Below are 18,840 nucleotides of genomic sequence, written 5' to 3' on the forward strand. Positions count from 1 at the left end.
TTCCACTTGAGATGCCTCCACAGACTTCCCCACGTACAATGGCAGGACAGAGTCCCAGACACGGAGGTCCTGGAGTGGGCTAGCACCCACAGTGACTACACCCTCCTACAGAAAGCCCAAGCCAGATGGGCTGGCTATGTCGTCAGGATGTCTGACAGTCAACTACCAAAACAGCTGCTGTATGGAGAGCTGAGCCAGGGCAAGCGCTCAGTTGGAGGGCAGAAGAAACATTTCAAAGACTGCCTCAAAGTGTCCCTCAAAGACCTCAACATCAATCCCAGTAGCTGGGAATCGCTTGCTCTGGACCGCCCAACCTGGTGGAGCAGGACCACTAAGGGAGCATATGCAGCAGAAATCAGACGCACCGCAAAGGCTCAGAGGAAACGCGCTGCGCGCAAGGCTCGAGCTACCTCCACTTCCACTGCAGCACCTACCCTCATGTGTCCCACATGTGGGCGAGCTTTCAGGGCCCGGATTGGCCTCACCAGTCACCTCCGGACCCACAGTCACAAACTCTCCACCTGACTGAAGTTGTGGTTGTCTTCAACTCTGAAGGACAGACAACAACAACCATTTACCATGTATGTCCTATTTGGATTACTCCTACCAAAATGTAGTACCTCACACTTATCAGCATTAAACTCCATCTGCCATCGTTCAGCCCACTCTTCTAACTGGCCTAAATCCCTCTGCAAGCTTTGAAAACCTACTTCATTATCTACAACACCACCTACCTTAGTATCATCTGCATACTTACTAATCCAATTTACCACCCCATCATCCAGATCATTAATGTATATGACAAACAACATTGGACCCTGTACAGATCCCTGAGGCACACCACTAGTCACTGGCCTCCAACCTGACCAACAGTTATCCACCACTACTCTCTGGCATCTCCCATCCAGCCACTGTTGAATCCATTTTACTACTTCAATATTAATACCTAACGATTGAACCTTCCTAACTAACCTTCCATGCGGAACTTTGTCAAAGGCCTTACTGAAGTCCATATAGACAACATCCACTGCTTTACCCTCATCAACTTTCCTCGTCACCTCTTCAAAAAATTCAATAAGATTTGTCAAACATGACCTTCCACGCACAAATCCATGCTGACTGTTCCTAATCAGACCCTGTCTATCCAGATGATTATATATACCATATCTAAGAATGCTTACCATTAATTTACCCACCACTAACATCAAACTGACAGGCCGATAATTGCTAGGTTTATTCTTAGAACACTTTTTAAACAATGGAACCACATGAGCAATATGCCAATCCTCCGGCACCATCCCCATTTCTAATGACATTTGAAATACTTCTGTCAGAGCCCCTGCTGTTTCTACACTAACTTCCTGCAAGATCCTAGGGAATATCCCGTCAGGATCTGAAGACTTATCCACTTTTATATTCTTTAAAAGTTCTCTTTCTTGTTTCTATAGCTGTCAGCGTACTGGGACCAGAGTACATCACAGAATTGTTTTTGTTTTATAACCCAGCTCAAGCTCTCAGGTCTTTCTCGCTGGTCTCTTAAACTTGAACAATCTCCCTCAAAAGATGATCAGCAGGTCAGCTTTTCTGACCTACACTCTTAAACTGTGGAACTCAATAAGAGAGGCAGACTCAGTTGTGGCTTTCAAATGCCAGCTCAAAACCTATTCATTTAATTTTGCTTTTATTTAATTTTTTCTTTTATTTTCATGTTTGCACTTCATCCTACTGTAAATCACTTTGAATTACATCATTGGTAATGAAAAGTGCTCTATAAATAATTTATTATTGTTATTGTTATTGCTATTATTTATATTGCATTGCTTTGTTCTATTGTGAATGCCTGCAAGAAAATGAATCTCATGGTAGTATATGGCAATATACATGTTCTTTGATCGTAAATTTACTTTGACTTTGATAGGGTCAGCTCGTACCAGCAAGACAAGTAACACAACAGCAAATAAGTAAAGAGCAATGGTAAGTAAAAGTTCTCCATTTAAACTGCAAACTGGTTGAGGCTGATTAGATAAGGGAGATTTAAAACCATAATATCATAAGGCATAGGAGCAGAATTGGGCCATTTGGCCCATCGAGTCTGCTCCACCATTTCATCTTGACTTCCCTCTCAATGCCATTCTCCGCCTTCTCCCCAAAGCCTTTCATCCTCTGTCTAATAGGAACTTATCAACCTCCACCTTAAATACACCCAGCGACCTGGATTCTGCAGCCACCTGTGGCAATGAATTCCACAGTGTCATTACTCTCTGGCTAAAGAAATTCCTCTTCATCTTTGTTCTACATTAAATGGATGACCCCCTATTTTGTGGTTGTATCCTTTGGTCCCAGACTCCCTCACCAAAGGAAACATCCTCTTCACATCCACTCTTTCCAGTCCTTTCAACATTTGAGAGGTTTCAATGAGATCCTGCCTCACTCTTCTAAATCTCAGTGAGTACAGGCCCAGAGCCTTCAATTGGGACTCATATTTCATTCTCGGAATCATTCTCGTAAATATGCTCCAAACTCTCTCCAATATGCTTCCTTAAATAAGGGGTCCAAAACTGCTCACAATACTCCAAGTGCAGTCCCACCAGTGTTTTATAAAGCCTCATCCTCACATCCTTGCTTTTATATTTTAGTCCTCTTGAAATGAATGCTAATTTTGCATTTGCCATCATCAAAACCAATCCAAACTGTAAATTAACCTTTAGGAAAACCTGCACAAGAACTCCCAATCCCTTTGCACCTCAGATTTTTGAATTTTCTCCCCTTTTAGAAAATAGGTTATGCTTTTATTCCTTCTACCAAAGTGCATGACCATACACTTCCCTGTACTGTTTTACATCTGCAGCTTCTTTACCCATTCTCCTAATCGGTCTAAGTCCTTCTGCAGCCTCTCTGCTCCCTCAACACTACCTGCCCATCTACCTACCTACACAAACTTGGCCACAAAGCCACCAATTTCATCACTCAAATCATTGATACATATTGTAAACAGAATCGGTCCCAACACAGACCCTAGTGGAACACCACTAGTCACTAGCAGCCAATCCAGAAAGGATTCTTTATTCATACTCTTTCTCTGCTGCCATACTGCCAATGATCTATCTATGCTAGAACCTTTCCTGGAATGCAATGGGTTCTTAACTTCACAGCCTCATGTGCGGCACCTTGTCAAAGACCTTCTGTGTATCCCACTATGCAACATCCACCAATTCCCCTTTGTCTTTCCTGCTTGCTGTTTCTTCATAGAATTCCAACAGATTTGTCAGGCAAGATTTTCCCATAAGGAAACATTGCTGACCAGCCTATTTTGTCATGTTCCTTCAAGTATCCCAAAGCCACAACATTAACAATTGATTCCAACATTTCCCAACCACTAAGGTCAGCCTAACTGGCCTATAATTTCTTTACTTCTGCATCCCTCCCTTCTTGAAGAGTGGAGTGACATTTGCAATTTTCCAGTCCTCCTGAACCATGCCAGAAATTAGTGATTCTTGAAAGATCATTTCTAATACCTCCACAGTCTCTTCAGCTGCCTCTTTCATAACCCTGAGGTGTAGTCCACCTGGTCCAGGTGATTTATCTATCTTCAGACCTTTGAGTCTCCCAAGGACCTTCTCCCTAGTAATAGCAACTGTGCTCACTTCTGCCCTTTGACACTCTTATACTTCCAGCACACTACTAGTGTCTTCCACAGTGATGATTGATGCAAAATATTTATTGTTTATCTACCATTTCCTTATGCCCTCATTACTATCTCTCCAGTGTCATTTTCCAGCAGTTCAATATCTACTCTCGCCTCTCTTTTACTCGTTATATTTCTGAAAAAAAGTATTGGTATCATTTTTGATATCATTTGCTAGCTCACCTTCATATTTCATTCCCACCATGTTTTTTTAGTTGCCTTTTGTTGATTTTTAAGAATTTCTGAATCCTCTCACTTCCTAATAACTTTTGGTCTATTATATGCTCTCTCTTTTGCATTTTCCTTGGCTTTGACTTCCCTTGTCAAGCAGAGTTGCATCATCCTGCCTTTAGAATACTTCCTCTTATTTGGGATGTATCTCTCCCACACCTTCCAAATTGCTCCATAGAAACTCCTGCAGCAATTGCTGTTCTGCCAGTGTCCCTTTCCAATCAACTTTGGCCAGCTCCTCTCTCATGCCTCTGTAATTCCCTTTACTCCACTGTAATGCGGATACATTTGACTTTATTCTCAAATTGCAAGATGAATTCTATCATATTATGTTACCTCAGGATTCCATTACCGTAAGCTTCCTAATCATATCCCATTCATTACACAAAACTCAATCCAGAATTGTTGACTTCCTAGTGTGCTCAACCACAAGCTGCTCCAAAAGGCCATCTTGGAAGCGTTCCACAAATGCTCTTTTTGGATGCAGCATCTGCTTGAATTTCCCAATCTATCTGCATATTGAAATCCCCCATGACTAACGTAATATTCCTTTTTGACATGCTTTTCCTATCTCCCACTGTAATTTGTAGACCACATCCTGACTACTGCTTCGAGGCCTGTAAATGATTCCTATCAGGGACTTCTTACCCTTGCAGATTTTTAATTCTACTCACAAGGATTCTACATCTTCTGATCCTATGTCACCTCTTTTTAAATATTTGATTTCATTTTTTACCAGCAGAGCCACTCCTCCTCCTTTGTCTACCTGCCTGTCCTTTTGATAAATTGTGCATCCTTGGATATTGAGCTCCCAGCTACAGTTTTCTTTCAGCTATGAGTCCGTGATTCTGACAATGCCAGCCTGCCAATCTTTAACTGCACTAAAAGATCATCAAACTAATTTTATATACTGCGTGCATTCAAATATAACACCTTTTACACTGTAATCCATCCCTCTGACTGCAGTTTTGTCCTAGCATTTGCCTGTCCTTCCTGACGGTCTCACTAAGCACACATCTGCCTGTAATCCAAGATCCCTATCCTCAGACCTATCTTTCTGGTTCCTATGCCACTGCCAAATTAGCTGAAACCCTCTCCCACAGTGCTAGCAAACCTGCCCACAAGGATACTGGTCCCCCTCGGGTTCAGGTGCAGCCCGTCTGCTTGTACAGGCCATACCTTCCCCAGAAGAGATCTCAATGATCCATAAATCTGAACCCCTGCCCCCACCACCAGTTCCTCAGCCATCCGTTCACATGCCAAGTCATCCTATTCTTGCCTTTATTGGTGTGTAGCGCAGGCAGCAATCCAGAGATTCTTATAATGGACACCCTGCTTTTTAGCTTTCTACCTATAAGAACAGTTTGTGAGACAGCAAGAGCAGTCTTGATTTATGCTGACATGACATCTCAGGCTCACAAATATAGAAAGCTACAACTACAGAAGCACAAAACCAGCTATACTACGAATCACTGAAAATCCATTGAATATTGACAGAGAAACAAGTGATTATACAAACATATACACTCAGAGGCCCTTTTATTAGGTACACTGCTCGTTAATGCAAATATCTAATGCAGTGGCAGCAACTCAATATATAAAAGCATGTAGACATGGTCAAGAAGTTCAGTGTTATTCAGACCAAACATCAGAATAGGGAAAGAATTGTGTTCTAAGTGACTTCCACCAGGGAATGATTGTTGGTGCCAGACAGGGTGGTTAGAGTAGCTTAGAAGTTGCTGACCTCCTGGGATTTTCATGTCTCTAGAATTTACAGAGACTAGTGCAAAAACATCCAGTGAGCAGCAGGTCTGTGGGTAAAAGTGCCTTGTTAATGAGAGAGGTCAGAGGAGAATGGTTCCAGCTGACAAAAAGGCGACAGTAACTCAAATAACCACTACTGTGCAGAAGAGCATCTCTGAACACACAACACACCAGACCTTGAAGTAAATGGGCTACAGTAGCAGAAGACCATATACTAATTGATTTTTTTTTGTATTTATGCTTGCTTACACTCTATGGCTACTTTATTAGGTACAGGAGGAATCCAATAAAGTGACCGCTAAGTGGTACCTAGTAACCAATGAGTTTAAGAAGCATAAATAAAATTTAACTATATGAAAAGACCCTAATAGAACATGACTAAAATTGAAGGGTTGTAGAGCTGACCAGGAAAGTGAACTTTATTTTCATGTGCTATAATGAACCAGCCAAACGTCTACCTTCTATGCAACTTGAATAAGAGCTCAATGTTTAAAGCTTGACTTTGAACACTGGACGATTGAAATTTGTAAAGAGAGCTTTCGGCTCCTGTCGATTATAAAGTGATTTTTCAGGTGTAGGCATGTTATATAGAGCTTGTGTAACAAAGCAATTTGCTTTACGTTGGCTGATCTGCTCTTGTTGAACTCAGGCAATTCAAGAGAACTCAGCCCAGCTTTGAGTGTCTAAGGGTAAGGAAGAATTGCAAGCTCAGACACAACTCCCCTGCTGTCTGCATCGTGGTTACTGGAAGATATTGAGAAGGAAGTTATGATGCGTTTTTGTGAATGCTGACTGGAATTGTATCCTTTGGTAAATTTTTAAAAAAGGTGAGTTAATTGCTAACTTAACACTAAAGAAGGACAAGGGTCAACAGATATGTATTGTTCCCACCATAAGCAACTAATTTTTATGAATTTTATGAATCCTAAAGCCTCAGATCATCTCCAGAACAGCACCCTGATTATGAAACATTCTTTTGTGATTCAATCCACAGTTCTCAGGCAAATTTTTGATTACATACTAATTTTGAGCATTGAGATAAACAATTTAATTGGCTGATATTAAGTGGTTGATCCATCTGAATTAACATGAAATTTGAATAGTAAGGTACTGTAGTAACACACAAAATGCTGGAAGAACTCAACAGGTCAGACAGCATCTATGGAGAGTAATAGAGTCAATATTTTGGCCTGAAACATCAACTCTTTATTCCTGATGAAGGGTTTTGGCCCAAACATTGACACTTTATTCCTCTCCTGACCTGCCGAGTTCCTCCAGCATTTTATGTGTGTTACAATGGATTTCCAGCATCTGCAGAATCTCTTGTGTTTAAGGTACTGGAGTAAAATAGGGTGGATGGAATTTCCACTCTGCCATCATTGAAAAACCATGTCTTGAATATCCTGGTGAAATTACTCTCCACATTTTTGCTGAAATTATTTGAATATAAAATCCTTCATGATGTTGTGTAATAGTATGTTAATATTTCTTTCATATCGATGGTAGGGCTCTGAAGCATGTTATGGAACAGGAGGATTTAAGAGTGCAAGAGCAGACATGTAGTTTGCTGAAAGCTGTGGCATAGGTAGATACCATGGTGAAGAAGACATTTGGCATGCTAGCCTTGATCAGTCAGTCGACTGAGTCCAGGAGTTGGGAAGTGATGATGCAGATCGACAAAACATCGGTGAGGCCGCACTTGGAAAATTGCAGAGTTGTGGGCACCCTGTAATAGGAAAAATGTTATTAAGATCATAAGACCACAAGATATAGGCACAGAACACAGCATTATCCTCCACCATTTCATCATGGCTACTCCAATTTTCCTCTCAGCCCCAATCTCCTGCTTGCTTCCTGTATCCCTTCATGCCATGACGAGTCAAGAATCTATCAACCTCTGTCTTAAACGTATATAAAAAGTTGGCCTCCACAGCTGCTTGTGACAAAGAATTCCACAGATTAATTTCTGCATTCTCTGGCTGAAGAAATTCCTCCTCATCTCCATTTTAAAAGGACGCCCCTCTATTCTGAGACTGTGTCATCTGGTCTTAGACTCTTCCACCATAGGAAACATTCTTTCCACATCCACTCTATCGAGGCATTTCACTATTTGATTGGTTTCAATGAGGTCACCACTCATTCTTCTGAACTCTGGTGAATACAGACCCTAGAGCCATCAAATGCTCTTCATATGACAAGCCATTCAAACCTAGAATCAATTTCATGAAGCTCCTTTGAACCCTCTCCAGTTTCAGCACTTCCTTTCTAAGCTAAGGGGCCCAAAGCTGCTCAGAACACTCCAAGTGAGGCCTCACCAGTGCTTTATAAAGTCTCAACATTACATCCTTGCTTTTATATTCTAGTCTTTTTGAAATCAATGCCAATATCACATTTGCCTTCCTACCACAAACTCAATCTACAAAGTAACCTTTAGGAAATCCTGCACAAGGACTCTTAAGCCCCTTTGTGCCTCATTCCTTTGTATTTTCTCTCCATTTAGAAAATATTCAACTCTTTCATTTCTTCTACCAAAGTGCATGACCATAAACTTCCTGACACTGTACTCCGTCTTCCACTTCCTTGCCCATTCTCCTAATCTGTCTAAGTCCTTCTGTAGCCTTACTACTTGCCCCTCCACCTATCTTCACATCATTTGTTAACTTTGCAACAAAGCCATCAGTTCCATCACCCAAATCATTGACATATAATGTAAAAAGAATTGGTCCCAACACAGACCCTGGCAGAACACCACTAGTCACCGACAACCAGACAGAAAAGGCTTCATTTATTCCCACTCTTTGCCTCCAACAAATCAGCCTCTGCTTTAGTCATTAGACTGGAAAGAGTTTGAAACGATTTAAAGACTTAAGTTATAAGGAGAAGTTACAACCACTCAGACTTTATCCCCTGGAATGAAGAAGGTTGAGGGATGACCTGATGTGAGGTATATAAGATAATGAGGGATGGAGATGGAGAAAAAGCACAAGATCTTCTTCCCCAGGGAAGAGCTAATAAAAACAAAAGGGCATGGTTTAAAATCAGAGGCAAGTGATTTCAAAGGGACATCAGGGACAAGTTGCTTATGAAAATGGTGTTGCACATTTGGAATGAGCTGCCAGAAACAGTGATTGAGACAGATATTAAATTTTTAAAATATTTTTATATTAAAAATATATAATTTTTAATTTTATATTAAATATATAATTTTTAATATTAGCAAAATTTAAAAGCCATCCAGATATGGACCAAATGCAGGCAGATGAAACTAGCTTGCTTGGCAACACAATCAGCATAGAGGAGTTGGGTTGAAGGGCCAGTTTTCATGCTGTATCACTCTGACCCAATAACATTAAAATTATTCATTGAAGTATAAACTCAGTGGTCACTTTATTGGGTACTGGAGTGGATCCCAGTATGGCCTCCTGCTGAGGTAGCCCATGCATTTTCAGGTTCACTGGATGTTTTTCTGTTTTCCATGCCATTCTCTGTAAACTCTAGAGACTGTTGCACGTGAAGGTCCCAAGAGATCGGCACTTTCTGAGGTATTCTAACCACCTCATATGGCACCAACAATCAAAGTCACTTAGATCACATTTCTTCCCCATTCTGATGTTTGGTCTGAATCTGAACAAGAACTGAACTTGTTAATCATGCTTTTAACCGCATGCTTTTATGCATTGAGTTGCTGCCTTATGATTGGCTGATTAGATATTTGCATTAACAGACTTCATTCATTAGAAGTCATGGCTTCAACTGCCAAGGATAAAGCTCTCACATTCTGTCCTTAACTCCTTCCCAACCTACATCCATTTCAGCAAACAGGAAGGGTGGAGGGGAGTTTGATTTAACATCTAAACAACAAAAATCCCACGTTAAGAGTGAGGACTCCATCATAACTAAGGGAATTACAGGCAGCATTTCAGGTCAGTGACATTTGAGTAGACTGTGTGTTCAAGTTCTATTACACGATAGAAAACAACAGGAGAGTGGTCATTTGTTTTGAGATGCATCATATCTCATGGTCCATTTATTAGGACACAGACTTGTGTCAGTCCGTACTTTAACCAAACAGAGAACTTCAGAAAGTAAAAGAACCGCCAATAATGTGAGAGCTGGTAATAAAACAGCAGATACTTTAAGTGCCCATGACAGTCAACCTTAGAAGTTAAAGGCACATCTTAGAAGATGGTGACACCTGGCAGCCCAAACACAATCATGTGAGGCAGTACGATAGTGTAGCAGTTAGCATAACACTATTCGAGTGCCAGCTTTAAGATTGGGGTTCAGTTCTCAGTGTTGTCTGCAATAAGTTTGTATGTTCTTCCCATGACCATGTGGATGTTCCAGTTTCCTCCCACATTCCAAAGATGTACGGTTAGTGTTCCTGAGTGTGGTGACACTTGTGGGCTGCCTAGCACAAACCTGACTGGCTTGATCTGGTGCAAATGCCACATTATGCTGTATGTTTCCCAGTACATGATAAAGTTAACCTGACTTGCCCACAGGCACATATCCCATGCTGATCCGATGTTATGGAGAAGGATAGGATGCAGTTTGTCTTCAGCATATGGTCCAGGATGAAGCAATGCATTAGGATGTAGAAAATCTAATTGCACTGCCGACTATGATCTGGCAATGTTGTTGAATTCCTCCAAAACTTTGGTCAATCCTTCACATCACAATATGCTTCACAAGTAACACTGTTACCTTTTCAGACCTTTTACTTTTTCCATTTATCACCTCCCAGCTTCTCACTTCATCCCTTCTCCCCTCACCTGGCTTCACCTATCACCCGCCAGCTTGTACTCATTCCCCTGCTCCCACCGTCCTGTTCTGGCTTCTTCCTCTTTCCTTTCCAGTGCCGGTGAAGGGTCTCAGCTCAAAATGTCAACTGCCCCTCCATAGATGCTACTTGACCTCCAACACTTTGTGTGTGTTCCTCTGGATTTCCAGCATCTGCAGGATCTCCTGTGGTAACAATGCTTCACGAGTAGAGATTGGACGTTACAGTTTATGATGGTGCTCATTTGTAGGAAAATATATTTCCTGAGCACAACCTATGAATGGATAAGATTCCAGTCAGATACTGTGTTTCCTTACAACCTGAACAAGACTTTGCTGAAAACGGTTCATTTACAGTGACTTTTACAGTAAACTGCCTCCTGCCTTCTTTGTTAATAAAGCTCTGTGCATTGTTTCTCAAACTCTCATGTTAACCTCTGTTATCAGGAAGAAGCACAATGCATCCTGATGTAAATACATATTCCATGTTAATCTTTTAATAACATTTAACCAGTAATTTATTGCTCTGGAAGATTTGTAACAGATTCCTTTACTATGCAACCAACAGAGTCTAAACATGTCTCTCTTGGCACACCCATTCTCACATTAAACCACCCTGAACAGCTTCAGAACTTCTCATGTCAAAAATCAGGGAGAACAGCCAGAAAACTTTTTCCATGATTCTCCCTTTCACTAGCACATAAACCAAAATTTCTCTGTTTATAAGCCAGGTTCGATTCTTGGCTTTATGATGTGGTTTTAAGTTAAAGTTATGAGAAGTCCTTATAAGACGTAAATCAGACCTCAGATGTGGAACCATGTTCCTGGCATTTTAGAAAGGACATCAAGGTATTGAAAATGGTACAAGAAAGAGTTCATAAGATGATTCAAGATTCAAAGATTCAGGTTTGTTTATTGTCACTGAGTGTAAAGGAGAATGAAGTGATTGGATCTCCAGAACCAATGCAGCAGAAAAAATACAAATAGCATAAAAATCACAATAAATATGTAGCATCCATGCCCCCAGTTGGCCCCCATTTGCCCAAGGTGAACCGCCGTCGCCCCACCAACAGCGCAATGCTTCGGTGTAAATACGGTGTAATTCCCCCCCCAGTTCACGCTCATAACACAAATATCAGACAATACATCACAGGCGAATAAATAAATGCAACTTCATTATTAAGTTATTTCTTAGTGATGGGTTAGTAGAAACAGATAACCTAAAGGCGCCAAATCAGTAAGTTTATCAGTTTGTGCACATAATATTTTAATACATTGGAGCTCACGCCTCTGGTTTTATCCACAACGACTTTCCAAGCCACCGACCACTGTCCAAACCACTGACGTTCAGTATCCACAGTCCTGGAACAGCTGTCTGCTCCTCACACGTCCGTCCTCCTCGCTTGCCTCCTGAAAAAGTCCGTGAACTCCCGCTCAGCTCACACATACAAGATAGCATAATAATTCTCCATTGGTTAGTTCCCCCCTTATCTGCAGTTATAACCCAAACACCAAACATTCCAGACACAGAAACCCATTACAGCATTAAGTAACTGATGCACCATCAATAACTCTTGGAGACTGGAAGTGAATGATAGGTTTTTATTAACTGCAAAAGGGAGCACAACGTCTTGAAGACTGAGGGAGGAGCAGTGCCCCAATCGCCTTTATACAGGGGTCTGTGGGAGGAGCCACAGGAGCAGTCAGCAGGGGTCTGTGGGAGGAGCCACAGGAGGAGTCAGCAGGGGTCTGTGGGAGGAGCCACAGGAGCAGTCAGCAGGGGTTTGTGGGAGGAGCCACAGGAGCAGTCAGCAGGGGTCTGTGGGAGGAGCCACAGGAGCAGTCAGCAGGGGGTCTGTGGGAGGAGCCACAGGAGCAGTCAGCAGGGGGTCTGTGGGAGGAGCCACAGGAGCAGTCAGCAGGGGTTTGTGGGAGGAGCCACAGGAGCAGTCAGCAGGGGTCTGTGGGAGGAGCCACAGGAACAGTCAGCAGGGGTCTGTGGGAGGAGCCACAGGAGCAGTCAGCAGGGGTCTGTGGGAGGAGCCACAGGAGCAGTCAGCAGGGGTCTGTGGGAGGAGCCACAGGAGCAGTCAGCGGGGGTCTGTGGGAGGAGCCACAGGAGCAGTCAGCGGGGGGGGGGGGGTCTGTGGGAGGAGTCAGCAGGGGTCTGTGGGAGGAGTCAGCAGGGGTCTGTGGGAGGAGCCACAGGAGCTGTCAGCAGGGGTCTGTGGGAGGAGCCACAGGAGCAGTCAGCAGGGGTCTGTGGGAGGGGCCACAGGAGCAGTCAGCGGGGGTCTGTGGGAGGAGCCACAGGAGCAGTCAGCGGGGGTCTGTGGGAGGAGCCACAGGAGCAGTCAGCAGGGGTCTGTGGGAGGAGCCACAGGAGCAGTCAGCGGGGGGGGGGGTCTGTGGGAGGAGCCACAGGAGGAGTCAGCAGGGGTCTGTGGGAGGAGCCACAGGAGCAGTCAGCGGGGGGGGGGGGGGGCGTGTCCAGACAGGTATACATAGTTTACCACATTCACCCCTCCTGTGTTTTAAAAGAGAGTCCCCATTGGGCGAAGTTTCTGACAGGTATATTTACAGGTCAAGTCTATCAGGCAGTCGAGTCTGTCGCTGCGATCTACGTAGCACCAGCTGTGATTGCACAGGTGCCGGTGGTGGTGATTGCACAGGTGCCGGTGGTGATTGCACCGGAGACGGTGGTTGTGCTGGCTCCGGCCTGACTTGAGGTGCCAGCCCATTAGGTGTCAGTAATCCCTCATGCGTGTGCGAGGCGCCCGGTATAGGAGTGTCGTGAGGAGTCTGTGTAAGGCTTGGTGTGCGCGGTGTCTCGTGGGTATACACCTCGGTGGGTATGGGGTTCATAGTCACCGTGGAGTGTTCAGGGTAGTGGTCTGGTGCTCCTGCAGGCGCCAGGTCGCGGACGGAGACCGTGTCCTCCCGCCCATCAGGTAAGACCAGGTAGGCATACTGAGTGTTCGCATGAAGTAGGTGAACCCTCTCGACCATCGGGGAGTATTTATTGCTCCTCACATGTTTCCGGAGCAGCACTGGCCCTGGGGACGTCAGCCAAGCTGGTAGGGTAGTCCCAGTGACAGACTTCCTGGGAAAAGAAAAGAGTTGCTCATGAGGGGTGGTATTGGTGGACGTGCATAACAGGGAGCGGATGGAATGGAGTGCCTCGAGGAGGACCTCCTGCCAGCGAGAGACCGGCAGTCCCTTTGACCTAAGGGCTAAGAGTGTGGCCTTCCACATTGTGGCATTTTCCCTCTCCACCTGTCCTTTCCCCCGGGGATTATAGCTTGTGGTCCTACTAGTAGCAATACCCCTAGCCAGCAGGTATTGGCACAGCTCGTCACTCATAAACGAGGATATCACTGTGGATATAGCAGGGATATCCGAACAGAGTGAAGAGTTGGCGCAGGGCTTTTATGACAGACGTGGCAGTGGTATCGGGGCAGGGAATGGCAAAGGGGAACCGCGAGTAATCGTCGATTATGTTAGGAAAGTACACATTGCGGTCGGTGAAGGGAAGGGAGCCCTTAAAGTCGACACTCAGTTGCTCAAAGGGGCGGGTGGCCTTGATAAGTTGCGCCTTTTCAGGACGGTAGAAGTGCGGTTTGCACTCAGCACAGACTTGACAGTCCCTGGTCATCGTCCTGATTTCCTCAAGGGAGTACGGCAGGTTTCGGGCTTTCACGAAATGAAAAAGCCGGGTGACCCCCGGGTGGCAAAGATGTGCATGGAGGGGGTATAGCTGGTCGAGCTGCGCGCTGGCACATGTTCCCCGGGATAGGGCATCAGGGGGCTCATTGAGCCTTCCAGGCCGGTACAGGATGTCACAGTTGTAGGTGGAGAGCTCGATTCTCCAGCTCAAAATTTTATCATTTTTGATTTTGCCCCGCTGTTGGTTGCTAAACATGAATGCAACTGAGCGCTGGTTGGTCAGCAAGGTAAACCTTTTGCCGGTGAGATAGTGCCTCCAGTGCCTAATAGCTTCCACTATGGCCTGGACTTCTTTCTCCACCGCGGAGTGCCGAATTTCAGGGCCTTGAAGGGTACGAGAGAAGAATGCTACCGGCCTTCCTGCCTGATTGAGGGTAGCAGCCAGCGCAAAGTCGGAGGCGTCTCTCTCTACTTGGAAGGGAATGGTCTCGTCCACCGCATGCATCGTTGCTTTGGCAATGTCCCCTTTAATGCTGCTGAAGGCCGCACGGGCCTCGGCAGAGAGGGGAAATGCAGTGGACTTGACCGGGAGCGGGCCTTGTCTGCATAATGAGGAACCTATTGGGCGTAATAGGAAAAGAAGTCCAGGCACTGTTTGAGGGCTCTGAGGGTGGTGGGAAGAGGGAGTTCCAACAGGGGGTGCATACGGCTGGGGTCAGGGCCAACGACTCCGTTCTCCACGACTTACCCAAGGATAGCAAGTTGGGTGGTTCCGAACACACACTTGTCCCTGTTATAGGTAAGGTTCAGAGCTTCGGCCACTTGGAAAAATCGTTGGAGGTTGGTGTCATGATCCTGCCAGTCGTGACCACAGATGGTGATGTTATCCAGATATGGGAACGTGGCCTTCAGTTGGCACTGGTCCACCATCCCGTCCATTTCCCTCTGGAAGACAGAGACACCATTCGTGACACCGAAGGGGACACGCAGGAAGTGATAGAGCCTGCCGCCTGCCTCGAAGGCGGTGTAGGGCCGGTCCTCTGGGCGGATGGGGAGCTGGTGATAAGCGGATTTCAGATCTATTGTCGAGTACACCTTGTACTGAGCTATCTGGTTGACCATATCCGCGATGCGGGGTAGGGGATACGCGTCAAGCTGCGTGAACCTATTGATGGTCTGGCTATAGTCCACAACCATCCTATTTTTCTGCCCGGTCTGAACAACAACCACCTGGGCCCTCCAAGGGCTTGTGCTTGGCTCAGTGATCCCCTCCCTGAGCAGCCGCTGCACCTCTGACTGAATGAAGGCCCTGTCCCCCACGCTGTACCTCCTGCTTTTAGTTGCCACAGGTTTACAGTCGGGGGTCAGGTTGGCGAACAGCGGTGGGGGAGGGATCTTGAGGGTGGAGAGGCTGCAAGTGGTGTCAGTAGCGCGGCTGTTGGCATGGTGCTGGGTGGGATGTGAGGGTCGGTGTGTGTGTGTGGTCAGTAGCAGGGTATGTGACGAAGCCCCACAAAACTGAGGATTCCTGACAATGATTGGTGGGAGGGGCCCATCATACTCTATTGTCATGCTTTTCAGGTGGCTCTGGAAGTTGAGCCCCAATAGCACAGGGGCACACAGTTGAGGCATGACCAGTAACGCAAAGTCTCAATATTCTGTGCCCTGCACCACCAATGTCGCTACACAACCCCCCCGGATGTCTGTGGAATGCGACCCAGAAGCCATGGTGACCTTCTGGCTTACCGGCCGTGTCACGAGTCCACGGCATTGCACCATGTCCGGGTGAATAAAACTCTCAGTGCTGCCCATGTCAAACAGGCAGCTAGTCCTGTGCCCCTCCACCAGGATGTCCATCATTGACCTTGCGAGCTGGTGTGGAGCGCTTTGGTCGAGGGTCACGGAGGCCAAAGTTGAATCGCCATCTTGGTGCCCGGTAAGCGCCCATGGGTCGGAGGCGGTGCGAGGTGATGCTGACCAAGATGGCCGCCCCCATGCCTCGCATGCGGCGCTGCTTGACCCCGCTCGCGGTTTAGACTTACAGGCCTTGGCGAAGTGGCCCTTCTTTCCGCAGCTGGAGCAGGTAGCTTCTTGGACCGGGCAGCGTTTTCCGGGGTGCTTCTCGAGTCCGCAGAAGTAACACTTCGCTGACTCGCGAGTGGCAGCAGCCATGGTCGATTCGCCAGCGGGTTGCGGGGTCTGCAGTGTTCACGAGGCCGGCGGGAGATCACGTGGAGCTCCGCATGCTGTTCCGCCGTCAGTCCCCTGCAGTCGCAGGCCCGCATGAGTGTCTCAGCGCTCGACTCTCCGGCCCGCTGCTGCTGTGTCGCTAAACTATGTCTTGCGTAGACGGTGTTCACCGGCTGCAGGTATTGTCTTTTGAGGGCATCCATCATGCTCTGGTAGTTCGTTTGGTCCCTCATCATGGAGTAGACTCTTGGACTGACCCTGGAGAGGAGAACACTGTGCATCGTGGCAGGCTCAGTCATTTAAATTTCCTCCAGGTACGATTCGAAGCATGCTAGCCAGAGTTCGAAAGCGTCACCAGCTTCCTGGGATTGAGGGTCGAGATCCAATCTGTCGGGTCATAAAATGCTCTCCATGTTTTAAAATTGCTGTTAATAAAATTGATGCACCATCAATAACTCTCAGAGACTGGAAGTGAACGATAGGCTTTTATTAACAGCAAAAGGGAGCACGACATCTCGGAGACTGAGGGAGGAGCAGTGCCCCAATCGCCTTTATACAGGGGTCTGTGGGAGGAGCCACAGGAGCAGTCAGCAGGGGGTCTGTGGGAGGAGCCACAGGAGCAGTCAGCAGGGGTTTGTGGGAGGAGCCACAGGAGCAGTCAGCAGGGGTTTGTGGGAGGAGCCACAGGAGCAGTCAGCAGGGGTTTGTGGGAGGAGCCACAGGAGCAGTCAGCAGGGGTCTGTGGGAGGAGCCACAGGAGCAGTCAGCAGGGGGTCTGTGGGAGGAGCCACAGGAGCAGTCAGCAGGGGTTTGTGGGAGGAGCCACAGGAGGAGTCAGCGGGGGTCTGTGGGAGGAGCCACAGGAGCAGTCAGCAGGGGTCTGTGGGAGGAGCCACAGGAGCAGTCAGCAGGGGGTCTGTGGGAGGAGTCAGCAGGGGGTCTGTGGGAGGAGTCAGCAGGGGTCTGTGGGAGGAGCCACAGAAGCAGTCAGACAGGGGTCTGTGGGAGGAGCCACAGGAGCAGTCAGCAGGGGTCTGTGGGAGGAGCCACAGGAACAGTCAGCAGGGGTCTGTGGGAGGAGCCACAGGAGCAGTCAGCAGGGGTCTGTGGGAGGAGCCACAGGAGCAGTCAGCAGGGGGTCTGTGGGAGGAGTCAGCAGGGGGTCTGTGGGAGGAGTCAGCAGGGGTCTGTGGGAGGAGCCACAGGAGCAGTCAGACAGGGGTCTGTGGGAGGAGCCACAGGAGCAGTCAGCAGGGGTCTGTGGGAGGATCCATAGGAGCAGTCAGCAGGGGTCTGTGGGAGGAGTCAGCAGGGGTCTGTGGGAGGAGCCACAGGAGCAGTCAGCAGGGGGTCTGTGGGAGGAGCCACAGGAGCAGTCAGCAGGGGTTTGTGGGAGGAGCCACAGGAGGAGTCAGCGGGGGTCTGTGGGAGGAGCCACAGGAGCAGTCAGCAGGGGTCTGTGGGAGGAGCCACAGGAGCAGTCAGCGGGGGTCTGTGGGCGGAGCCACAGGAGCAGTCAGCAGGGGTCTGTGGGAGGAGCCACAGGAGGAGTCAGCAGGGGTCTGTGGGAGGAGCCACAGGAGCAGTCAGCAGGGGTCTGTGGGAGGAGCCACAGGAGGAGTCAGCAGGGGTCTGTGGGAGGAGCCACAGGAGCAGTCAGCAGAGGGGTGTGTCCAGACAGGTATACACAGTTTACCAAGTAACATTACAGAGAAGCCATTTCATTATAACAATACCGAGAAGCCATTTTGTTAGCCTGAACAGTTAACATCACAGTACTGAGAGCCCTACAAGTATAAAGTATAAAAACAATCCTATAAAATTCAATGTACAAGCAACTGTTGATTTTGGCTATATACGTACATACATACATAAGATTAGCTTATATCTATTGACTGTATGTTCATACATAAAGTGAGGCTAGGTACAGGAGAATCTATGAAGGGAAATTATAAAGTGACAAAGTGACTCTTGGTGACAGGAGCTCTTCTAGGTAGCAGCAGAACATATGAAAATGTAGTAGGACAGTGACTGTCAGTGTGGATAGAGGTGTGGAGTGTAAGCATAAGATGGCAGTGTGGGGGAGGGGGCTGAAAGCTACTGAGCAATTGTGGAGAGGAGTGGCTGGTGTGGCTGTTCTGCTGGTGATACTCAGTGTCGGGGGATTTGGTTATCCTGAAGCAGAGGCAATTAGATAGAAGTTTACAGTGGTGAACAAAATGATGAGGGCTTGTTGTGAGGGTCAATGAGGCAGATTGCAGTACATACAAAATGGTGGAAGAACTCAGCAGGTCAGGCAGCATTGGTAAGGTTTCTCCAACATTTTGGGTGTGTGCTCAAGCATCTGAGGTATCGGTTTTGTTTTTGATTTGCTGCAATTCTTGACCTTATCCCCATGCCAACCAGTTAGGAATACAGTTACACAACATGAATGAATTATGTTGGCACCCACTGAAAGCGGCATGTCCTAATTGCCTGATCTTTAACCAGGGACGTCATTATTGGCTTCTTGCTATTGGAAG

The 18,840-nt window shown here is 46.7% G+C and overlaps 1 protein-coding gene across 1 annotated transcript in view; it reads right to left on the reverse strand.

Moving 5' to 3' along the window:
- Positions 1-7,298: 7,298 nt before the first annotated feature.
- The window catches only part of LOC140736379 (uncharacterized), a 164,569-nt gene continuing 153,027 nt past the window's right edge, over positions 7,299-18,840 (reverse strand). Inside the window, exons 2-4 of the mRNA XM_073062362.1 lie at positions 14,877-15,073; positions 13,154-13,565; positions 7,299-7,406 (exon numbers count right to left, since the gene is read on the reverse strand). Coding sequence (XP_072918463.1) covers positions 7,299-7,406; positions 13,154-13,565; positions 14,877-15,073 — 717 coding nt within the window. The remainder of the gene's footprint in view (positions 7,407-13,153; positions 13,566-14,876; positions 15,074-18,840) is intronic.

Source organism: Hemitrygon akajei, chromosome 11, assembly GCF_048418815.1.
Source record: "Hemitrygon akajei chromosome 11, sHemAka1.3, whole genome shotgun sequence".
Taxonomy (NCBI): domain Eukaryota; kingdom Metazoa; phylum Chordata; class Chondrichthyes; order Myliobatiformes; family Dasyatidae; genus Hemitrygon; species Hemitrygon akajei.